This window comes from Denticeps clupeoides, chromosome 9, assembly GCF_900700375.1.
Source record: "Denticeps clupeoides chromosome 9, fDenClu1.1, whole genome shotgun sequence".
Taxonomy (NCBI): Eukaryota; Metazoa; Chordata; class Actinopteri; order Clupeiformes; family Denticipitidae; genus Denticeps; species Denticeps clupeoides.
This window is the reverse complement of record NC_041715.1, coordinates 5,136,206-5,157,996: the sequence shown is the minus strand read 5'-3', so window position 1 is coordinate 5,157,996 and position 21,791 is coordinate 5,136,206. Positions and strand designations below refer to the sequence as shown.

At 47.2% G+C, this 21,791-nt stretch overlaps 2 protein-coding genes across 13 annotated transcripts in view; one reads left to right on the top strand and one right to left on the bottom strand.

Annotated features, from left to right (window-relative positions):
• LOC114797338 (coiled-coil domain-containing protein 148-like) overlaps positions 1-9,015 on the bottom strand; it is a 30,360-nt gene extending 21,345 nt beyond the window's left edge. Inside the window, exons 1-6 of one of the 2 annotated variants that reach the window (XM_028992185.1) lie at positions 8,934-9,015; positions 7,003-7,068; positions 6,562-6,683; positions 2,046-2,149; positions 1,325-1,410; positions 537-682 (exon numbers count right to left, since the gene is read on the bottom strand). In XM_028992185.1, the coding sequence (XP_028848018.1) occupies positions 537-682; positions 1,325-1,410; positions 2,046-2,149; positions 6,562-6,683; positions 7,003-7,057 (513 nt within the window). In that variant the 5' untranslated portion in view covers positions 7,058-7,068; positions 8,934-9,015. The remainder of the gene's footprint in view (positions 1-536; positions 683-1,324; positions 1,411-2,045; positions 2,150-6,561; positions 6,684-7,002; positions 7,069-8,933) is intronic. The other variant, XM_028992186.1, reaches the window with a different exon arrangement.
• An 82-nt stretch (positions 9,016-9,097) lies between these two features.
• Positions 9,098-21,791, top strand: part of LOC114796501 (plakophilin-4-like) — a 71,023-nt gene continuing 58,329 nt past the window's right edge. For 6 of the 11 annotated variants that reach the window (XM_028990680.1, XM_028990688.1, XM_028990685.1 and 3 more), the window contains exon 1: positions 13,118-13,252. In XM_028990680.1, the coding sequence (XP_028846513.1) occupies positions 13,231-13,252 (22 nt within the window). In that variant the 5' untranslated portion in view covers positions 13,118-13,230. Of the gene's footprint in view, positions 9,236-13,116; positions 13,253-20,364; positions 20,610-21,791 lie in introns of those variants that run through there. The other 5 variants (XM_028990679.1, XM_028990678.1, XM_028990684.1 and 2 more) reach the window with 4 other exon arrangements.

Here is a 21,791-nt window from a genome sequence, read left to right as displayed (position 1 = left end):
GCCTCCTCTCTGCCACTTTAGCGAGGATCTTGAGAATCTGCACTTCCTGCCAGATTATGCGCAACTGGTTGGCCTTTTATCAACCGCCACTTCAGATTCACCGTGAAAGCTTCCTGTCTGCGGCCGAATGCGTCCCGATGCTTTCAGGCAGGGGAAAAACGAGCAGCAGGTCGTGATTCATGCTGAAAAGTGGTTCTCAAGTGGGGCCGGTCGTGCCCAGATGAAGAGGTGTCGGGTGGGCCGGGGCCCTACCGAGCGGCGGGAGACCGGCAAGCGGCTGACTCACGCGGGATGGACAAAATGGCTCAGCGGTGGAGACTCTCAACCCCCAGCGTGGCCTGCTCCCACCACGGACATGAAAAAGCCCCAGGGGTCGCGGAGAGGGTGATTTAGCCTGCCTCCTGCCTCCATATCAACAGACTGCAGCTCCATGGGAGGGGAGCCCAGGCGGCTCTTTATTGCTTTTTTGATGCTTCTGATTGACAGCTTTAGGCTGAGTGGAAGGTCCCGGGTGTTGTGCGGTGGTAAGCGGGCACCTGCTGGAGAACACTCTTCCACTCCCGCTGCTGGGAGGCTGCCGGGCAGCCCTCACCCAGGCGGTGCTGAAGGTCCTCCCTCAGCTGCCACACGGGCTCCACCGTGGCCCGCCGGAACTCCTCCCGGTCCGCCCGCAGCTCCAGCTCTAGAGCGCGGCAACAGAAACAACCGTGACATCTCTGTTTCCGTGACAGAAGATAACAGCGCGATGCGTTAGAATTTAGAACACAGTTTCAGCCTTGAGCAGGCAAATGTGGACGTGCATGACAGTCAGTAAAAATGAATATTTATGTTGATATTTTATTCATGTTGACGCCAGTTGCCGACTGTAGCGTATTACTCAGCGTGCCACATATTTTGAGCAGAAACCGTACTTCTCTCATCACATATTTTGCCTGTGATTACTTATTTATTAGTTGCTTTGGTGGACATTTAATTAGTCATAAAACCTGTATGTGACAATGTTACTGGTCTCAAGGGTGCAATAATATTCCACGCTAATATAACACTTACAATAATAATTCATTTTGATAGTAATATTCTACATTTTACATTTATATTTACAGCATTTATCAGACGCCCTTATCCAGAGCGACTTACAATCAGTATTTATAGGGACAGTTCCCACCTGGAGCAATTTAGGGTTAAGTGTCTTGCTCAGGGACACAATGATGTATTCTTAAATTATTCTGAATTAATTATGAATGCACATTTATTCACCCGTCACTGGAAAACCCTGAATGAAATTGAGTCAGGAACACATTTGCAACTGCAGAAGTGGACGTACCGTACTCCAGCATCTCAGCAAATTCACTGCTGTCACACACCCCCTTCCGCTCAAGGAAACTCTGCAGCTCTAATTCGGCCTTTTCACTGAAAAGACATCAGAAACCAACGGCTGCATCAAAACAAATTACACCAAAATGGGCTTCCAGTCGTCCGAGTTCAGTTTAATAAACTGGAAATAATTGGCTGCATAAAAAAAAAAAAAAAAAAAAAACATGTTATATCACCATGCTAACGAAGGTACTGGTCGCTTTGGCTGTGGGAGATCAGCGTTTCCCTCCGCTGTGCAGTCTCATTAGCGAATCCCACGCGCGTGTACCCCATTAACCTTGGCCGGCGCAGACGGCGCCACTACCCTCAGAGCCAGCGCTGCCCTTCGCACTTCACCACGTGCAGACACCAGCTTCGTCACAGCTTCAGCTCCCCCTGAAATACTGCAGCACCACTCTTCCCAATCAGCGCCGGCCCGCTCCTTCGGTCTGATCCCTCATTCCCGCTCTCTTCTTCTCCCCGGGCTAAAAATGCAATCGGGAGTTTCGCCTCATCCATCTCCCACACTGGTGGCACTTGTTTGTCCACCGATTTTCACCCTAAGCGTTCCTCTCTCTCTCTCTCTCTCTCTCTCTCGACTTTTTTCCTCCTTCCTTTTCATTTGTGGACGGAGAGAGTTGGACGGACGCATGAGGAGGGTGCTGGTGTGCGGGTGGTGGCGGCCCGCTTACCCAGCTCGGGCCAATCGCTGATGCTCTGTGGCCCACAGCTGCCTGTGCTGGCGGAGAAGGCCGTCCTCCCTGGCCTGGTGGGCTTTATGCAGGGTCCTGTTGAACTGAAGCACACGGGGGACACGTCACACACGCCTCGCCCATTTTCTCCTTTCTCCATGAAGACATACCAGACATAATTTGACGTGATGTTGGGGAACACTCCCCATGATGCAGTGGAAATCAGGCCTTCATTTGCTAGATCTCGACCCCAACTCAACAGCAATGAGAGGTTTTGGAGCCAGGTCTTAAACAGTCCCCAAATGACAGGGCCATCAAACCGGTGTCCGTCCGTCCAGAAGAGCAGAGACTGGAGAATCAGCATTATCTGACATCTATTCAAAACCGCGCCTGTCTACAATGTTCCAAATTAATGAAGCTGCCGACTGTGCCAAACACAAGCAGAAGTACTTCCGTGATTAAATATAATCTCGCCATATTAATCACATCGTTCATAGAACCTCTGACGAAAAACTTTTTTTGGGGGGGCCATCACTAAAATTACATTATCATAAAAAAATTGGGGTGACGACCCGGATGCTGTCAAAAGAAAAAAAATGCCGAATTGAAGTAGCAGGAGCCAAGAGAACTATTGGCAGGTGGCTGCTATAAATTAGCAGGGAGTTGTACCAGGGCACTGGTGCTTGCCAACATACGAAGCTGGGAGGAAATGGTGACTCGCTTCGGCTCCATCGCGCAGTCAGGAGTGGGATGTCATGGAGCGAGAACGTGAACTGAAGTGAATGCCGGTGTTTGGGGCGCGCCAGTCTTCTGCCGTGTCAATGAAACATGATGCTGTGAAGCATTATTATTATTATTCGTTCCACGCTACCAGTCTAAAGTTTGGACAAACCTGCTCTGTGGAGTCTATGGAGGAGGTTAATTTGAAGAATTTCATACAGCAAACAGCCTCTCTTTAGCTTCATGAATGCTTGGCACACTACTGTCATTATCATAAGGAGCTTCATAAAATTATTGTGTACTTGAGTGACAGGAAAGATCATAATCTCTGTTTATAATCGCCCTTATCCAACAACACAGGCCACCCAGATACTTGTTCAGTCCCTAGTAATCCCACAACTGGATTTCTGTAGGATTACAGTGGTGGCCTAGCGGGTAAGGAAGCAGTCCCGTAATCGGAAGGTTGCAGGTTCGAATCCCGAACCGCCAAGGCGCCACTGAGGTGCCGCCGAGCCAAGCACCATCCCCACAAACTGCTCCCCGGGCTTTCATGGCTCATGCTCACTAAGGGTGATGGATAAAAGCAGTTTCACAATCACATCACTTTCACTTACCTCTGAATGCCACCCGCCCTCCACAACTATTACAACCTTCCCAAATTCCACCATTCCTCTGCTACGTTCCCTCCACTGGCTCCCATACTGATGCTGGCCTACAAAGCCAAACATGTACCCTCCAGTACGAAAGTACGAGGAAGACATTCATCTAGACTCTTCTCCGTCCTGGCCCCTAGGTGGTGGAATGAACTTCCTTGAGTTCAGAACAGCACAGTCGCTGAGTATTTTTAGAGACTAACCTGTAACTTTCTTATGGCTTGACTTATGAAAAACTATGATTGTATTCATAGCTGAGGTCCTAGTGAACCAGAACTGATTACTTAACGTGAAAGCACGTTGTAAGTCAGTCTCTCTTCCCTCCATTTACCACACACGCAGCATCAGGGAAGCCACCAGCATTATGAAGGACTCTACACACCCCTCACATGCACTCTTCACCCTCCTACCATCCGGAAAAATGGTACCGAAGCATTTGCCAGACTGTGAAACAGCTTCATCCATACAGGCCACCAGACGACTGAACTCTCAGGGACTTTCCCCTCTGGACTGACACACACACTCCCACTACCCTTGTTATATTGTAATATTATCTATTAATGCACCGTTCCAGTTTGCACAGCAATATTTACACTATTTTTTGCACATTTATTATTCATTTCACCAGTTTAGCTGCCTGTCTCATGTTTTATGTTGAATGTTACTCCTGCACTGCCCGCGTCCCCTGTTTGCACTTTATGTAGCCCAGTTTGTCTGTGTTGCACTTTATGCACTTTGTGTCATTGTGTAACTTTGTATAGACGTTCAAATGTTACGTGTAGCACAAGGTTCCGGAGAAATGTTGTTTCTGTCTTGTGCGAATGTAGCTGAAATGTCTCAACTTCAAGTCTCTGTGGATGAGGGCGTCTTCCAAATGTAAATGGTACTACAAGGACGATAAAGGTTGGAAATGAAGCCCGGGGTCTGGTTTTGTGGGTCTGATGTTGTTCTACTTTGGCAATTTGACACGATGTTTGGTTTCATGAAACAGGATGAATGTGTTTTATTCAGGGACTCTGAGGGATTTACAGTATAAGAAGCATATCTTTTCTTTCTTGTTTTCTCAGGAAGAGCCTGTGGAGTTTGTGTGATCTGCACAGATCTCCAGACTCGTCCCACCCTCATCTCTAATCAGATGGTGTCTAAAAAGGTCAATGGCACAGATAATTATATGGATCTCTCTTCAATATAGGCCCATTTATACCACGAGGACGCAGCCGGAGGCAAACAAAAACCCTCTGAAACTGACCTTCTCCTCGTCCGCCGCGTTGTGCAAAATAAACAGCTCTTGCAATGCTTTCTGGGAAGAGGTGAATCCTTATGGCACATCACAGCGTACCCACGTTGAGAGCACACTTGAAGAGGCATGGCGTCAAAACGTCCCTACACAAACTCAAGCATCTGCCAGTAAAGAACACTCTGAGTCATTTTTCTAGTCATAATCAATATTTGAAAGGATGATCTATTATTGAATGGTCGTAAGCACAGGAATAAAATGGCACAGTGTGCGTACATGTTTGGTATAAATCTAGGTATAGTAATCTTGCACTTGATTAAAAAATGAGATGTCCTCCCTGGCTTTATGGAGCGCATTTCCCCCGCTGACGTCAATAAATCCTGTTCTACGAAAGCTGTATTTCACCTTCGTCCAACACTGCAGGACGGGTGCAGTTCATCAAGACCATTACCCATGATTCCCTGATGGGAGCACTACACACACAGTGCAAAGCCGTAGCTCCTGCCTGGAACACTCATATACACACACACACACACAACCAGACAGAAGGCCTTTCTGCCTCGTACAGGACGTCGCCGTAAAAGACGCGAGACCCCCCGCCCCGCATACGCAAACGGAGGCCGTCTTATCTGGGCCGCGCAGAGAGCCGAGCCATAATGAGACGGTAAAGAGCTTCTGCCGCCGGTAACCAATTAAAACACTGCAGGTCGACGCGCTTAATCCCCGCTGGCCCTGGGGTTAAAGTGGCAGGATGCCGAGAGAAACGTGAACTTCTTACGGCTGACTCTCCTCAGCTCGTGTACGCACCAAATATTATATTTGGTAAATATTATATATATTATATCACAAGTACATATTTTCACATGAAATCAATGCACTCGTTTTGTGTATGTGTGTGTCGTGTTGTGTAAGAGTCTCTGCTCTTGTTACGTAATAGACTCTTCTCTCTAGGATGATGGGGGTAGACAGTCATGCATGTGTGTGTGTGTGTGTGTGTGTGTGTGTGTGTGTATTCTTGTTCAAGAGCTGTCAGGTTAATTTCACTTCGTATTCATCCCTGAATTCGGAATGCCTGCTTTTCTCCTCCCCCGTGTGGATGCAGCTTCCAGAGCTAATGGTCTCATGAAGAAAAGCATCTCAATGTGGATGGAATCAGATTAGGAATTTAGAAAAAACATTTTAAAAGTAAACACACAATGTTGCCCTTATGCCTTTCTGACAGAACAAAAAAATGCTTATTTCAATATGCCACTCAATGTGCCTGAAGAAGGTGAACGTGTACTTGCACGCATCTAACGCTTCCTGTTCATTTTTGTCCTCTGCAGCCTTATTAGATTTTATGGTCATTATCCCTGAATGAACACGGTCATATTTCCATTATTAGATTAAACTGAACAGTAATTAACGAAACACAATATTTGACATAAGGCATGTTATTACTATATTATTATTATTCACCGGAACAGCTTCAGTGCTTCCTGTTTCTGGTTCTCCAGTTTATGTCAGTGGAGGGATGGACACCTTTTCTATATATATATGTGTGTGTGTGTGTGTGTGTGTGTGTGTGTGTGTTCATTCATAGTTTTGATGCCTTCAGTGAGAATCTACCATTGTAAATGGTCATGAAAATAAAGAAAACACATTGAATGAGAAGGTGCATCCAAACGTTTGGCCTGTACTGTATATATATGGCAAATATAACTTACTGGCCAGGACGTCCTGTATGTTGGACTGAAACAGTTGCATACTTTGAAACTGATCATCACTCAGTAACTTAATTAGTCACAAAACTCACATGCATGAAGGTGCCATAACTCCTTACAACTGTGTGCTTGTTAATGACTGAACAATCAATCTTGCATGAGCTAACTGGGTAACGTTTATATGTGATCTCGTGCAATAATACCTTTTGCTCAATATTTTTTGATGAACTCCGTTTAGCCTCCACTGTGGCCAGCAGCTTCTCATATTGAACCGGTTTACAGTTTGCACGTCCGAGGCCAACCTTGAAGCCCATGGTCAGCTTTTCTGAGTCAGTCAAAAGAGAAGAGAGTCTTGTTAATAATATGGTGAAATGTCAATTTCTTCACAGTGCCCGGTGGCTATCTAACCGATGGTAAGGAAATAAACAACACTTGACCATTTTGCACATAGAGCTTCAGAGGGAAGAAGGGTCTATAGAGGCTACCTTGTTGCAGCAAATCATACGAAAGGAAGAAACAAACACATCAGCCTCAGGTCAGGTATTCTCCCAATGGCACGTCATGGTGGATCACTCATAGCTGTGGTGGGATTTAATGGATTTGTTAATGAACCTTCAAGGTCCAGCGTTACATCTGTGACTCACCGAAATCGTCCGCTCGGTGGCTGGTTACGAAAGCTCGCAAGTCTCTGCCGCTCATAGCTTATCCATCTGTTGATGAACGAGTAGGCATGTGAGGACGCATGCGCTGGTTTAATCAGATTGCTCAAGGCCGTCTTCGAAGGGCTGGGAAATTTTCTGAGGCTTCTTTAATTATCATCTTATTTAAAGGGATTACATTTTACACTGGGAAAGTTAGGAGTTTGAGGGATGGTGCAATAGAAATAATCTTTCGAATTACCTCCTGCTTTCACAGAAACGACTATGATTTCTTCCAGGATTATCTCACTTCCGATCAAAGACTGGAATTCCCTGTGTAGGTGTAAATTATTCAGCACGAGTTATCCTCTCCAATTCAACACCCCCCCCCTTCCCTTCCCCTCCAAATCAAGTAGAGCGAGTTCATCTTCCCCTGAGCAAATTAAGAGGGACAGCCCTGGCAGAAACACATAATGCCTCAGTCAGGAACTGACATCAAAATGTCCCTTAATGTCGCAATCAATTTTACATGGAGAGAGGGTGTCTGCGAATGAACCATTGGGGGCAATAATTAATTCTCCTGCTGGGTTTGATTATTATGTTTGTAGTTGCGGGTCCGTGCGGTGGTGGCCCACTCTTTGGCTCTCTCTCTCTCGCTCTCTCCTTGGCTTTACATTGAATAAATAATTCAGGCTTGTCGGTTACGATAAGACGTAACATAGCCTCCAAATGTGCGGCGGGGAGAGAATGTAAAATCTGAATTATCACTCGATGAATGAATGCTGACACACACACCTATTCTGCTCTGATCGGATAGAGGTAATTAGCCATTGCTTGTGGGCGCCTTGCTAGGATTCTACAAATTTATAAAAATAACTCCCTATTTTGGCACCCACAAGCAAATAATGTAAAAATGCAAATGCAACGAGCGCCAGGATTTTCCTTAAAATTGCACCTGACCATGCAATTCTGAGGCAAATGACTGCGAGTGCTGGAACAGATGACAGCCAACCATTTTTAATATAATCAGAGTGACTAACTGCCAGGTCCAGCCGTCACATTAAGCCTATAGAACATGTCAATATTCATATCTCTCACCTGTATAGGTGTTTAGGCCTTTTAGGCATTCAGACTAATTAAATGTCATCGGTATTGATTTGCTTTGTCCCTAAGACAGATGACGAGCTGTCAGCTCAGCTTCATTTTTAAATTAATATTAAAACAACCTTTGTCATTTCCAGAATGAAATTGAAAGTGACGTGATTGTCATTGTGATACACAGCACAGCACACGGTGACACAGTGAAATTTGTCCTCTGCATTTAACCCATCACCCTGAGTGAGCAGTGAAGCAGTGTGTGGGGACGGTGCTTTGCTCAGTGGCACCTCAGTGGCACCTCTGCGGATCGGGATTCGAACCAGCAACCTTCTGATTACGGGTCCTTGACCACTGGGGCACCACTGCCCCAAGCCACCACTAACCAAAATAAAAGTCCATTCTCACAGCTCATTCAAATGACATTCCACTACGCAGATGAAAAGATCATGGTTTTAGAGTTATAAAGGTATTTATTGTTTGAATGGATGGCATGTTTGTAACATATTTTGTACTCAATTTTTATAATAGGCTAACGTCATCTCCACCACAGGTATTTCCAAGACAGCGTTCTCTATAGTATTTAAAAACTACCACGTATTTCTGGACGGATTTTTTAAAAATTCATTTTATGTAATATATTCTAAAACTTCCCAGGCCAATCGGACCAGGGTTGTATAGTTAGGGTAGTTCGTGCGTCTTGTCTATCGAAATAGTCTATAAAAGCACAGAGTGGGAGATTTTTAAAAAGTGTTCCATTAAAATTAATGTGCTTAACAAAGTACATTATTTTTTTAAAAAGTGGAAAATTAAGATCAACAGCCGCGATTCGGGGAAATTACCTTCGCCGAGCTTCCCGGTTGACAAAATTCGTAACCAAGGAAACTGTCGCCCCCTCCACCATTGGCCAGTTCAACGGACGCCTCGTCCAATAGCGGGCGCCCCTGCTCCGCCGGCGGCCAATGACAAGCGCCGCCCCGTGACGTCATGCGCGCTCGCGTCGCTCCGGAGCCGGAGAGGGAGAGAGTGAGGGAGAAGCGACCGGCCATGGGAGCGAGTTCCGCTCCGCTCTGCTCCCGCGGACTTCTGCTCACCCTCCGCCGCGAATGAAGGCGGCGCCGCCGCGGTAACGTTCCTCCGCCAGGTACGGCTCTGCGGTCTTCATTTTTTTTTTTTGCCCCGGTCGGGAATGTTTGAGGGGAAGCGCGCGCGCGCGTTGGGAGTTGTAGGCGCGCAGTTTTCCCAGTTTTCTCTTTTCCGTCCCGTGCGTGCGCGCTCTCGGAAAGAAAGGGAGAGAGAGGGGGAGAGGGAGAGAGAGAGAGAGAGAGAGGGATAGAGAGACCACGGAGGATCGGAAACTCCGCCTTTAAGCCTCGGCGGCGGTTCGCGGCGCGGCCAGGTGAGGCGGCGTGCGCTGGAATTCTGGGAATGCGCTCCTCCTCCTCCTCCCGCTTTCTCAACTGATCGGGGCATGTGCGGGGCGATCGGTGGGATCGGTGCTGAAAACTCCGCCTTACTTCCACGAGGATTTGGCCGCAACGCTTACACGAGTGGATTTGTGTGATCGGTTCTATTTCGTTTCATCTTGCCACGTTTTCTCACGAAAAAAAAAACCTCCATGCATGCACACTGATTATTATAAATATGATTATTATTATTGTTTATCTGGACTGAATGTGCCCACTTGGACTCTATATAATAACTTCTTTTTTTTTTTTTTTTTTTACTTCTTTAAAGCTTAATTTTTTAGTAAATAAACGCCACAAGGAGCACGCTTCCAGGGCCCAACCTCGCAAAGAAGAGATGCTGTTGCTGTTGCGTAAATCCTGTCAAATGAAAGTCGGACGGAAAAGAATCAAGATAATCTTTTTTTTGTTGTTGTTCTGTAGGGCAGCCGTAAGACTTTATTCTTGTGTGTTTTGTGGCGCGCTCGTAATACTTTAGAAAATCCCTTTCCTTCCTGCGCCGCTGTTTGATGCCTCGTGCCCGGACGAAAAGGCCGTTATTACACGCTGAGGGACGTAATCACAATCACTGGCAGATTTTACTCGTCCACGGGCCGCAGCAGGCACGAGAAACGCCATCGGCCGGGATTTTATCGCCGTTCTCGTGTTCGGCTTTTTTGCTGTTTGAACTCGAGTTATTTGATTGATTGATTTGATTGATTGCAGGGAGCTGCGGGCTTGACCTGGCCTCGGCACAGTCAGTATCCTTCAAGAGCCCTTTAACAAGCAGGGGAGGGGCGGGAGAAAGTTGTTCGCCGTCCAAGAAAGCCACCGCAGTGCTCCAGTTTTTTAAAAAGTAACAACGCCTCAGTAGATGGGACCCTTCGTTCCTTCTTTCTTTCTATCGTTCTTTCTTTCTTTCCTCTTGTCGCTTTGCTGCTGGACAAAAAGCGAGAAGTCAGCAAGGTCACGTCTTTTTTCCTGACTAATCTTTTCCGCCCGCTTGAACCCGACCGTATCGCTGGACGGCCTCTTTTTTTTTGTCAAACCTCGAATCATCTGCTTCAGAGGCCTGGCTGGCTGGCGCCTTTGTTGGCGCGCCGCGCTTCTGTCCGTCAAGTTGTCACGTTCGTCAGGCGCCCACGCGACGCATTGCGAAGTTGTGTCACACTTCGCTTGATGTAATGCTCCCGCGGTTATCCAATCAGCACCGCTTCAGATTTCCACCCAACACAGCCTTACCACCTTCTTATTAATGCGTAATAAATAGTTATGTAGCAGTAGTTAATGGTTGTAGCAGAAGTAAATCTCGACTTAATGTGAGGAGTGATTTTCATTGTGAGACACTGCAGCACAGCAAACGGTGACACAACGAAATGTGTCCTCTGCTTTTGACCATCACCCTCGGTCAGCAGTGGGCCGCCATGACAGGCGTGTGGGGTCGGTGGGTGGTAGCAGCCTAGTGGGTAACCTGAAGTCCCAGGTTCAAACCCCACTTACTACCATCGTGTCCCTGAGCAAGACACTTAACCCTGAGTGTCTCCAGGGGGGACTGTCCCTGTAACTACTGATCGGCCGATACCCGATTGGCAAGTTACGCCTCCCCGCATCCGTTTGCGCCACGTGCATACGTTGTCTGTGCTTCAGGACGAGTGGAGCTCGCTTAACCGGGACCGTCCAGCGTTCAGCATCCGCGATTCCGGGCTGTGTTGACGTTCTGTGCGTCGGTTCTGGTATCCAAGGTTCATGGTGTGCATAATCAGTTATTTGGAGGAGACGTTCTTCATGAAGGACATTTCTGTACTTCAGCGCCATTCCGCCATTTCTAGTTTTACATTTACATTTACAGCGCTTATCAGACGCCCTTATCCAGAGCGACTTACAATCAGTAGTTACAGGGACAGTCTCCCTGGAGCAACTCAGGGTTAAGTGTCTTGCTCAGGGACACAATGGTTGTAAGTGGGATTCGAACCTGGGTCTTCTGGTTCATAGACGAGTGTGTTACCCACTAGGCTACTACCACCCTTAGTTCGAGGGTGGGCACGCGCTCCCACTGGCTCCCGCGTTGTCCGGTTATTCTTTTAGGTTCAACTACTGCATTCCCTTTTGGTTTGGTTACTATTAGTCCGTCACGTCAAGGTGAAAAAGTCTTGTTTTTACGTAGCGCATTGTGCCTCCTTTTATTTGAATCATTTGTATGGTAGGTAAGATTGGGGCAGTGGTGACCTAGCGGTGAAGGAAGCGGCCCCGTAATCAGAAGGTTGCCGGTTCGAATCCCAATCCACTGAGGTGCCACTGAGGTGCCACTGAGCAAAGCACCGTCCCCACACACTGCTCCCCGGGCGCCTGTCATGGCTGCCCACTGCTCACTCAGGGTGATGGGTTAAATGCAGAGGACAAATTTCACTGTGTGCACCGTGTGCTGTGCTGCTGTGTATCACAAGTGACAATCACTTCACTTTAAGAGGGGGATTCTTTCTCGTGGTCCGCCACTTTCTTTCCCAGTTTTCCTACTGAGTTCCCTTTTAATAAGACTGTAATAAACGTAATTTGCAGTCTTATGGCGGTAATTACCATGCCAGTGTCCCGTTAATAGAATTTTGTGTGTGTGTGTGTGTGTGTGTGTGTGGCGCACCAGTTAAAAAGAAAGTTAAAGTGAAGTGATTGTCACATGTGATACACAGCACACAGTGCACACAGTGAAATTTGTCCTCTGCATTTAACCCACCAACCTGAGTGAGCAGTGGGCAGCCATGACCGGCGCCCGGGGAGCAGTGTGTGGGGACGGTGGTTTTGCTCAGTGGCACCTCAGTGGCACCTTGGCAGATCGGGATTCGAACCGGCAACCTTCTGATTACGGGGCCGCTTCCTTAACCGCTAGGCCACCACTGCCCAGTTGAACCCCACGTGGTTTTTTTTCTCAGCGACGCGGTTCTCCTCCCTCGTCCTGGTTTGGCCTGATGGGAATTAGCCGACCCTTTGTAGCCGGCCGCAAGTTGCAGAGTACGGGAATTCCGGGGTGGTCATGCCACAGATTCGAGTTTTGTCGGTGGGCGCGGAGCTCGGTGTTGGTTTAACTCGCTAAAATTTCACATCAGAGCAGATTTGGCGTTGGCTGATATATGGCCGCCGATAATGTGAATTGCCAGTTATATAGGTTATATTTGCCGTACTGAAATGTAGTGCTTTGCATATGAAAGCAGCCCACTTACGAACCCCGCCCATTGCGCGTTCAATCGGCACGGTGGCATTTGTGGCTGGGCATTCGCGGCTCCTGCGCGCTGCCGTTTTTTTCCTGCGCGCAGATTCTCTGGAAGCGCCGCTCGGAACCCCGGGGGCCACAGGAGATAATGCCGAACGTGGAGCCTGTCAGCGCTTTTGAGCGATTAGTCGCACAATGGCGTTTTGTCCGGCAAATGGACCCCTCGGAGCTCCGCCTTGCTGCGAGCCGAAGCGGCGACAGGCCCAATCGCATTTCGGTGCCGGGAGATTTTGGCCGCTTTCGACGCGTCCCTTGGTTACCGGCATTTTCTTTAACCCAGGGGTGGGCGTGGCACTGTGCTTAAATATTTTATTTCCGGGCCACCTTCTCACTGTCCAAGCTTGGTGTCTGGTTACGGCCCGTGGGTTTGAGGACAGTGCGGAGAGGGACAAACTCGGGACAGGACGACATAACCTGGCGCGGCATCCCACGATGAGCGGCCAGCTGTTACGCCGTAAGTAATGGATGCTCCGCCGGGTTCAAACTTGCGACATGAAACGGCAACAGCTACTGTGCAGAGTGGGTGTGGCCAAGAATGACGTCTAAATGTTCTCTTTATGTCATTGGTCATTATGTCATTTTCAGCTGCAACCGTTTTACATTTACATTTACGGCATTTACCAGACACCCTTATTCAGAGCGATTTACAATCAGTAGTGACAGGGACAGTCCCCCCCTGGAGACACTCAGGGTTAAGTGTCTTGCTCAGGGACACAATGGTAGTAAGCGGGATTTGAACCTGGGTCTTCTGGTTCATAGGTGAGTGTTTTAGCCACTAGGCCGCTACCACCCTATTTTAAAGGACTTTTTTTATGTTTAGCATACATAAAAATATATTCTTTATTTTACCAATGCATCCTTATTTTGTGGGCGTGTCTCCAACCTTGCCATTGGTAGATAAAGTCGATGCTGGAAAAAAAAAAAAAATGGGCGGGACTACGCGCCTCGTATGGTGAAATGTTAACCTGACACGGTGTCATATTCGCAGCGAACACCGAATGGAGCGGAAGTAAAGTTTAGTGTGCGCTTGTGTGTGTGCGTGCGCGTGTCGATTTGTGTTGGTTGACCTCGTGCGTGTGCTCAGGTGTTAACCCCGCACGTGCATTTGTTCCTCGCGCCCGCGTCTGGTCGGCCTCGCGCGCAGCTGTCGTGCGGGGCGTCGGTCCTGTGCAGGTGGAAACTCGAGCCGCCTGAAGAGGGCCCTTGTAGTGTGACGCTGTGCCGCTCCGAGGTGTGTTGGGCTCTGTATGGTTTAATCCCCGTTGGTACTCACAAGGTTTCATGCCTTACTGGTGGTCTAGTGGTGGCCTGGCGTAATCAGGAGGTCGCCGGTTCGAATCCCGATCCGCCAAGGTGCCACTGAGCAAAGCACCGTCCCCACACACTGCTCCCTGGGCGCCTGTCATGGCCGCCCACTGCTCACTCAGGGTGGTGGGTTAAATGCAGAGGACAAATTTCACTGTGTGCTCCGTGTGCTGTGCTGCTGTGTATCACGTGACAATCGTTTCACTTTATTATTATACCGTTCATCATGTTTTCGCTGGTGCAGCTCTTCCACATGAATTTACCGCTACGTTTCCCACGTAGTGTTGTGTGGGAGGGGTAGAGTTGGAACCCAGCGGTGGCAAAACGGGGAATTTCTGGAATATCGGGCCGTTTCAGGAAAGGGAAACTCAGGGAATTTGGGTGCCACGTTGCTAACTTGTAAATTTCAAGATATTCGACTTGAAAATGATGAGTTTAAGGACGGGCTCACGAGAAGTGATGAAATAAAAGCTGCACGTAGAGGATGTTCGTTCCATTCAACGCGCCAAGCTGCCGATGTTCAACGACAACGGCGTAAATGCAGTTTCGAATTCCGTAACCCCTTTAAATGCCCCTTTTCCGCTCAGCACCCGAACGTTGCGTTGAACATTCCTTCATACAGGAGGTCATGGAAACCCCGCTTTTTTGGTCAGGGAATTTGAAGTCGGACTCAAAGGAACGCCAGAACCCTACACGATCTGAACCGTAGAAATGATTATCAGGTTCCGCTTTGTTTCACCACCACTTCAAATATCAGATCCAATGTCCCACATTTCCACATTTTCAAAGGGCGTGTCCAGCTTCGGATCGTGCCAGTCCTGGTTGAAGAGCCCTCGAGTAACCCTCTCGTTTCCAGCCGCGCACTGACATTTTTCGAAGTTGACCCCGGGCAGGAAATAAAGTTTTGCAGAGTCTCGGACTTCCCCTCTTTCCCGCCCTTCTGCTCGTGTCAGCCATTTTTTTTCGTTGTTCTTCTTCTTAATTTCGGCCCTGTTCTAGGGCGGAATGTCTCGGAAGGTTTTTCTTTTTGAACGGAGATAAACTGCGTCAAAAAGAAAAAGGGAACGATTCCGAGATGCCGCGCAGTTCATATTTCCGGCCTCATGAAGTTATGACCTGTCCGCGCGACCTCCGAAATCGCTCTTTCCCGTACGTGATGGACAGGTTAGTTATTATGCTCTCTTCGACTCACGGCTTGAGGTCGAGCGTGTCTGCTGCTCTGCGGCCTTCCGTGCCCCGCGGCCACAAATTCCGACGTCTCGCCCACTTCAGCCCTGCCGAGGCGCCTCAGCGGGGGTCACGTCAGAGAGGAAATTGACTTTTAAGGACCTTTTTGGGCCTGATTTCATGACATGAACAAAACTAAAATAATCCTTGACCATCTGACCACAGCATGCAGAAAGAACACCCTGCCCCACAGGTATGTTCTCACTATTTGGCAGAAGCCAGCGGGGACGGTTAATACATCAGAGTGCCTCTCGCAGTTCCGCAAAAATACGACTCCAAACCTCTGGACGTGTAATATACTAGCAGGACCATGACGTTTCATTTCCTGACCCTATGGAAAGGCATCGTGCTAAAAGACTAACTGCTGATGGCCAGAATGGCTGCCATTTTCATCAAAAACTCATTTCCCACTTTTCCACATGGCTTCGTGCATTTTTTTTTTTTGTCTCTGGCCCCGGCTGGATGTGCAGCTCTATAATTTGCTCGCGATTTTCTCCATTTTCATGAACCGAGTCGGCGCACAGTGTTCCTCTGTTCTGTTTTAATAGGACTAACATTTTATCTCATGCCGATCTGCTTCTCGGAGGTTCGGGTCTCTTTTTCTGAAGGGCGGGGGGGGTCTGAATAATTAAGCTCGCCTTTTTGAGTCTTCTTGGATGCCAGTGGAGGTGCTGTACTTGCCAGTGGAGTGGACATTCAGGATTTGGCTCACCTGGCCGTTTTCGTTCATCCGAATTGTGGCTCTCGCGTGCAAGTCTGAGAGGGCTTGAAAAGTTGAGTTTCATTACACTGACTTACCATCGACTGGGTAAATATTTCATTGTTTTCCACTTCTGTATGCACGTACAGCGCTTATTTTAATCTAATTAAGTGCCATTAAATGCATACCCTGCGAGAGTCCTTTTTACATTTCCAAAACTGAGTTCCCTAACATTAAAATGTGTGTGTGTGTACCTGTTATAATGGCTGTTGCTCTGCCATTTTCATTTTATGCACTTGCATTGCAAATCGTGAAGGCAATTTTCCCACCATTGCCAATTCTTGTAGACGAAACCAAGCGATGGCTCCATATACCAAGACATGTAATTATTTTATTGACGCGCAGGCAGGTCTGCTGGCCTGAAGAAAGGTCTGTAACTGAGGGCTGAGGACATCAGTGTTTAAAATCTTTGCATGTGGTGAGTTCATCTGGAGTTTATCCAAAAAAAAAAAAAAAAAGTGATAAATTCGAATGATTATGCGGCCAGCTGCCTTGAAGAACTTTTCATTTATTAATGCTGAAAGCGTTCTGGCATGATATGGAGCCATTGATTTTTTACATCAGTCAAATTGGGGAAATAAATAATAGTAAAAAAGAGTGAATTATCTCTAAAATATCTCTGTTGGCTGGTGCTGCGTTTTAATTTTTATTTTTTTATATTGAATTATTTTGGAGGTTAAGGTCTACGGCCACTGCGCCAGACAGATGCAGTGTGATGTTTGACCGTGTGGAAGGGTTTAAAATTGGAAACCCGGACGTAATGCGGTAAGACATGAAGGGGGGGGGGTGGCGTTCAGCAGCGCCCGGCACTGAAGGCGCATCTCGCCCTGACGTACGGCCGGGCCGCACCTGGCTCCGGGCGGGGTAAACAGCCAGATCCCATCCAGTCTGCTGCAGATATGATAGCCTTTCTGACGAGAGGCGGTTCTTCTCATCGCCCTGCTCCCCCCCGCTGCACTGCAGAAGGCGTCGGAGCGCAGGTGTGTGTGCCAGAGCGGCTGCCGAGGGAGATCGATTATGTGAAGGGGGAGCTGAACGCATTTGTTTTGGCCAATTTAAAAAGCTTGAAAGGCCGAGCCTCTGTAAGTCTAACTTGGCTTCGAGAGAGAGAGAGAAATAGAGAGAGAGATATGCAGATAAAAGGTGAAATGCTCTTATGAAAACAAATTTTATGAATTACAAGAGCTTTTGTTGACTGCAGCATGCTATCTAATTGGAAAATGGAAAAAAAACACATTTTCATATATTTTTGTACAGCTACACCTATTTGTTTTCATGTAATGATCAAAGCAATTAACTGGATATTCTGGAACTTAACGGTACATGAATAAATAAATAAAATAAAAAAAATGGACAAATAATACATAACTGAACAAAATGGAACACCGTTAAATAGTCATTTTATCAAGCTTGTTTTTTTTTATGTTCGAAGCCAGAATTGTAATTGAAATGTAAAATTTCATTGCTCATCCCTAATGTGAGTAGCTTGACACCACCCAGAGCAAAAAAAAAAAAAAAAAAAAAAAGGGGCAGTGGTGGCCTAGCGGTTAAGGAAGCGGCCCCATAATCGGAAGGTTGTTGATCCCGATCCGCCAAGGTGCCACTGAGGTGCCACTGAGCAAAGCGCCGTCCCCACACACTGCTCCCCGGGCGCCTGTCATGGCTGCCCACTGCTCACCAAGGGTGATGGGTTAAATGCAGAGGACAAATTTCACTGTGTGCTGCGCTGCTGTGTATCACAAGTCACTTCGCTGTACACAGGGTGTGTTGCCCACTAGACCACTACCACTCCTACCAACAACTGGCCAAGAATCTGTGCTAAAGCTGCATTACCCAGCCGTGACCAAGCAGGAAGAAGTCGAACCTCCACGCTGACGCCAGGCACCTTTCACGGGATCTTCTCCGTGGCCCCCTTCATTGAAATGGATGTCAGAGCGGCGAGTTCCTCCCAGACCCCTTGCTAGGTGTTGGAGGGTCTGGGAGTATTTAATTTGCCTTGTTAAGGCAATTTGAGTGTCAGAATGGACTCCTGGTGTTCTGATTCCTTTTTAAATAAATTTGGTTTGGTTTAGGCTTCTGGGGCTTTCGCTGAGGTGGTGAGTCGGGGGTTATACAAGACCGTTTCTCAGATTCTCCCGTAGGACATGCATGGTGTTTCGTGTAGCCTGCCTCCCTTTGATCATAACAAATGATATTTGACGTGCGCTATTGACGGTGGCTGTAAATGAAGTTTCTGTGATGCACCGCTGCTGTTGGGAGCGTTTGTCCTTTCTCCTCAAACGAACGTGTCCATTTTGATCTGGTGGACTTCAAGTGAAGCGGAGGATGGCGTGGACTCCGGGAGTCTCGGATCGGGCTGATGAGAAGTCCGGGCTCGATTCGGAACCAGGGATTTTTCCGAGCTGAAGCGGCATTTTTTTTTTGTCATTCCATACCCCATTATTCTGGGGCCTGTGCATCTGAAAGCAATAGCCTGTTAGAACGTTATAAAAAAAAAATCTAATTCATTACATTATTTAAGATGTCGAACAGTAGCATGCTGGCTCATTAAATTTAAATGCTCTAGAGATGACCCACACAGGCAGCAAGTGTCTGTATGGAACAGATGAATCCATCTCAGTCAAAAGATTTAAAATACAAGCATTTACATTTATGGCATTTATCAGACGCTCTTATCCAGAGCGACTTACAATCAGTAGTTACAGGGACAGTCCCCCTGGAGCAACTTAAGGTTAAGTGTCTTGCTCAGGGACACAATGGTAGTAAGTGGGGTTTGAACCTGTGATTCTGTAGTCTTCTGGTTCATAGGCAAGTGTGTTACCCACTAGGCTACTACCATCCCAAGCAAATGACGTTTCTACTAGAGGTGTTAGGAAATATCGATACAGTTATATAATTATATATGTTTGTGGTGATATTTTATTGATACAGGGACATCGAGTATCGATGTTTTTTTTATACAAATTTAGTCCGGCGGGTGGTGCTGTCGAGCGTGTTCTTTAGTGAGGTCAGAGGTGAGAGTCAGCGTGCGACTACAACCTCCACTCCTGTAGGTGGCGCTGCACAACATTGGAACGTGTGAAATTGCGACCGACCGAACACAGCATGTTATATTTCAGCTCTGTTTTTACATTTTCACTGAACTGTAGAATATCGCAACATGTACAGTATCACAATATATTGTGATATAATCGAATTGTGACCCGTGTATCATGATACGTAGGTAACACCGTGCGCATGGTGTTGTGATTTAATATTGGTTATGTGCATAACCCTAATTTCCTTATTTCCATCAAAAGTAGCATTTTCATTCTTTTATCTTATTCCGGTTAGGACCTCATCAGATTGTTCATTTGCCAAAATCATAAGCAGACGTCTGACAGACCAAGTTTTTTACTCGAAGAAGGCCTTGTCTGACAGAAATACTCTCCTGTTTTTCGACTTGGCATCACACTATACTATTTAGATGGTCATTTGTTTTTGTGCCTATGAAATTGCCTCAGGGAGTGACAAACAAGGCTGTTGTAGATGTGAGTGGCCTTGAACTCCAAATGTGTTGCCAGATATTTCCCTTTGGTTGCCAAATATTCATCCACTCTGGCCGTAGTTTTAGAGGGCGACTGCTTTTAGTTTGTCTTTTTTGATTGAGAAGCAAACATTTTGTAGACATTTATAGGTTTGTGATCGACACTTATTTAGACAGGTAGGATCATTTAGGCTGATGCAGAAAGCCAGAAGCAAATGTTCTGCTTTGAACAGGCCACACACACACACACACACACACACACTGGAAGTCATTTGCATCATTCCTAAAAAAGGTTTGTCTCACCGGCCTGAGTGATGGATTGTTCAGAAGTGGTCTGTTCACGTCCTGTCATGATTATTACAGGCCGTAACTCTCTTCAGAGTGCAATTTGCTGTTCAGTGTCCGCAGCCAAACTTGCTGGTCCTCATCAGCTTTCATTCTGCCTTATTGGGTCGAGTTAAAGCCACGTTGTAAATGGCTGCCGCTGTGTTGTTTTACACCCCTGAAACGCCGCAGCTCCAGGTACAGTCGGTAATGCGGGGAAGAGTAACCTTGTCTGTGGTTTACGCCAACGCGAACCGCAAATACCGGCAGCGTCCGTACGCCAGATTTACCACATCATGCCTGAGTCAAAAGGTTCCGAGACGTTCCGAGTCACGTTCTTGCTCTTCCGCTGATGAAATCACCAATCCTCTACTGAGGCAGAGTGAGATTTTTTTTTTTTTTTTTTTTTTTCCCTGACTCACAGGTCAAGGGTCATATCTCCCAAGCAGGCGATTAGAAGGATGAATGAGTGTCCTGAAGTTGAGGGGCGTGTGCTGCTGGATGACTTCCTCTCTCCCCGGTTCTTGGCCGCCAGCGCACGCCTGCGCGTTGCAACATTCCGTAAATGTGGGACGGGTGGAAGTTCCTCTCCAGGTCCCTCGTTTTCGCTCTAGCACGTGGCCTTGAGCGACCTCCCCACCGGCCGGCTCTTTAAAAAGACGCTGAAAGGTATGTTCCGTTCGCTCTCTTGTTCTTGGCGAGCTGTCGGCGAGTGTTTTTGCTGGGCCCGCCCGCCTCTTGGAAACCCGAGTGCGCTGAAGGGCGTGCGTTCGCTCGCGCCGAGGAAAGATCTGGCCGTTGTTCCGCGAGACATTCCTCCAGCGCGGGGTGTGTCCCACAGTAAAACATTTCCAGCGTGCTCCAGAGCTGGCTAATTATAAACGCTTTGAGCTTTTTGTTCTGCTTTTTTTACGAAAAAAGCTTCTTCTCGTACAGTTTTGTTTTATCAATGTGTTGTCTCTCTCCTGGCAGTGGGTGGGATGCATTAGATGCAGGGCAGTTTTGGGTGGTGGTGCTAATGTTTATAAAAAATGTATAGATATGTGTACTTAATGAAAGAAAGGCAGGTTTTTGTGCATTATTTTCACGTCTTGCTGCACAGCTTGCCAAGTAATAAGTTTGGAATAATAATTGATTTTGGAACAGTGGCTCTTCAAAATACACTACACTTATCTGGCTTTTGCGTATTGTTGCGTGGAAGCACTTCTGAATTCAGTTTAACGAGAGTCGTGAACGCCGCCTGTTTCCGAGTAACTTCGGATTGAAAATTGCAGCTTGGATGTGCATGCGTAAATGTTGACGCGTCGGTGTGCAATTTTATCCCTTGGGCGTTAATTGAAAAGGAATAGGCCCTTGTTCCTCCGCGCAGACTGCAGGACGGATTCTTGGCTTGACCTGGTATGGATCTGTGATATGAATTACCCTCCAGCTGCAATTCTTTCCTCCTTTTGTTTGTTTAGCGGGGCTGAAATATGCTATTGACGTTGTTCAGCCGAGTCTGAAAAGGCACCCTGGTCCACAAATATCACGTTCCTTCTCTCGTTTCTTTTTTCTTTTTTTTTGCTCCATAGAGCAAAGTCGATGTGCCTGTTGAAGGGCGCTATTAAACATCTCAGGTTTTGTTGTGTACGTTTGCTGTGGCTGTTTTGTAGTGAAGGGCTGGCCTTGCGGTAATCTTTTTTTTCTTTTATTACTAAATATCCCAGCTCACGCCTTACAGGTCACATTGCTGTTTTTGGCAATTGATCCATTTTGATCATTCTCAGCATTCTGTTAACCATGGCCTCCGGAAGCCTTCCGCTTTTAACTTAATAAAACCCCAACAGGAGGACTGGCTTTGCTCAGTTCACG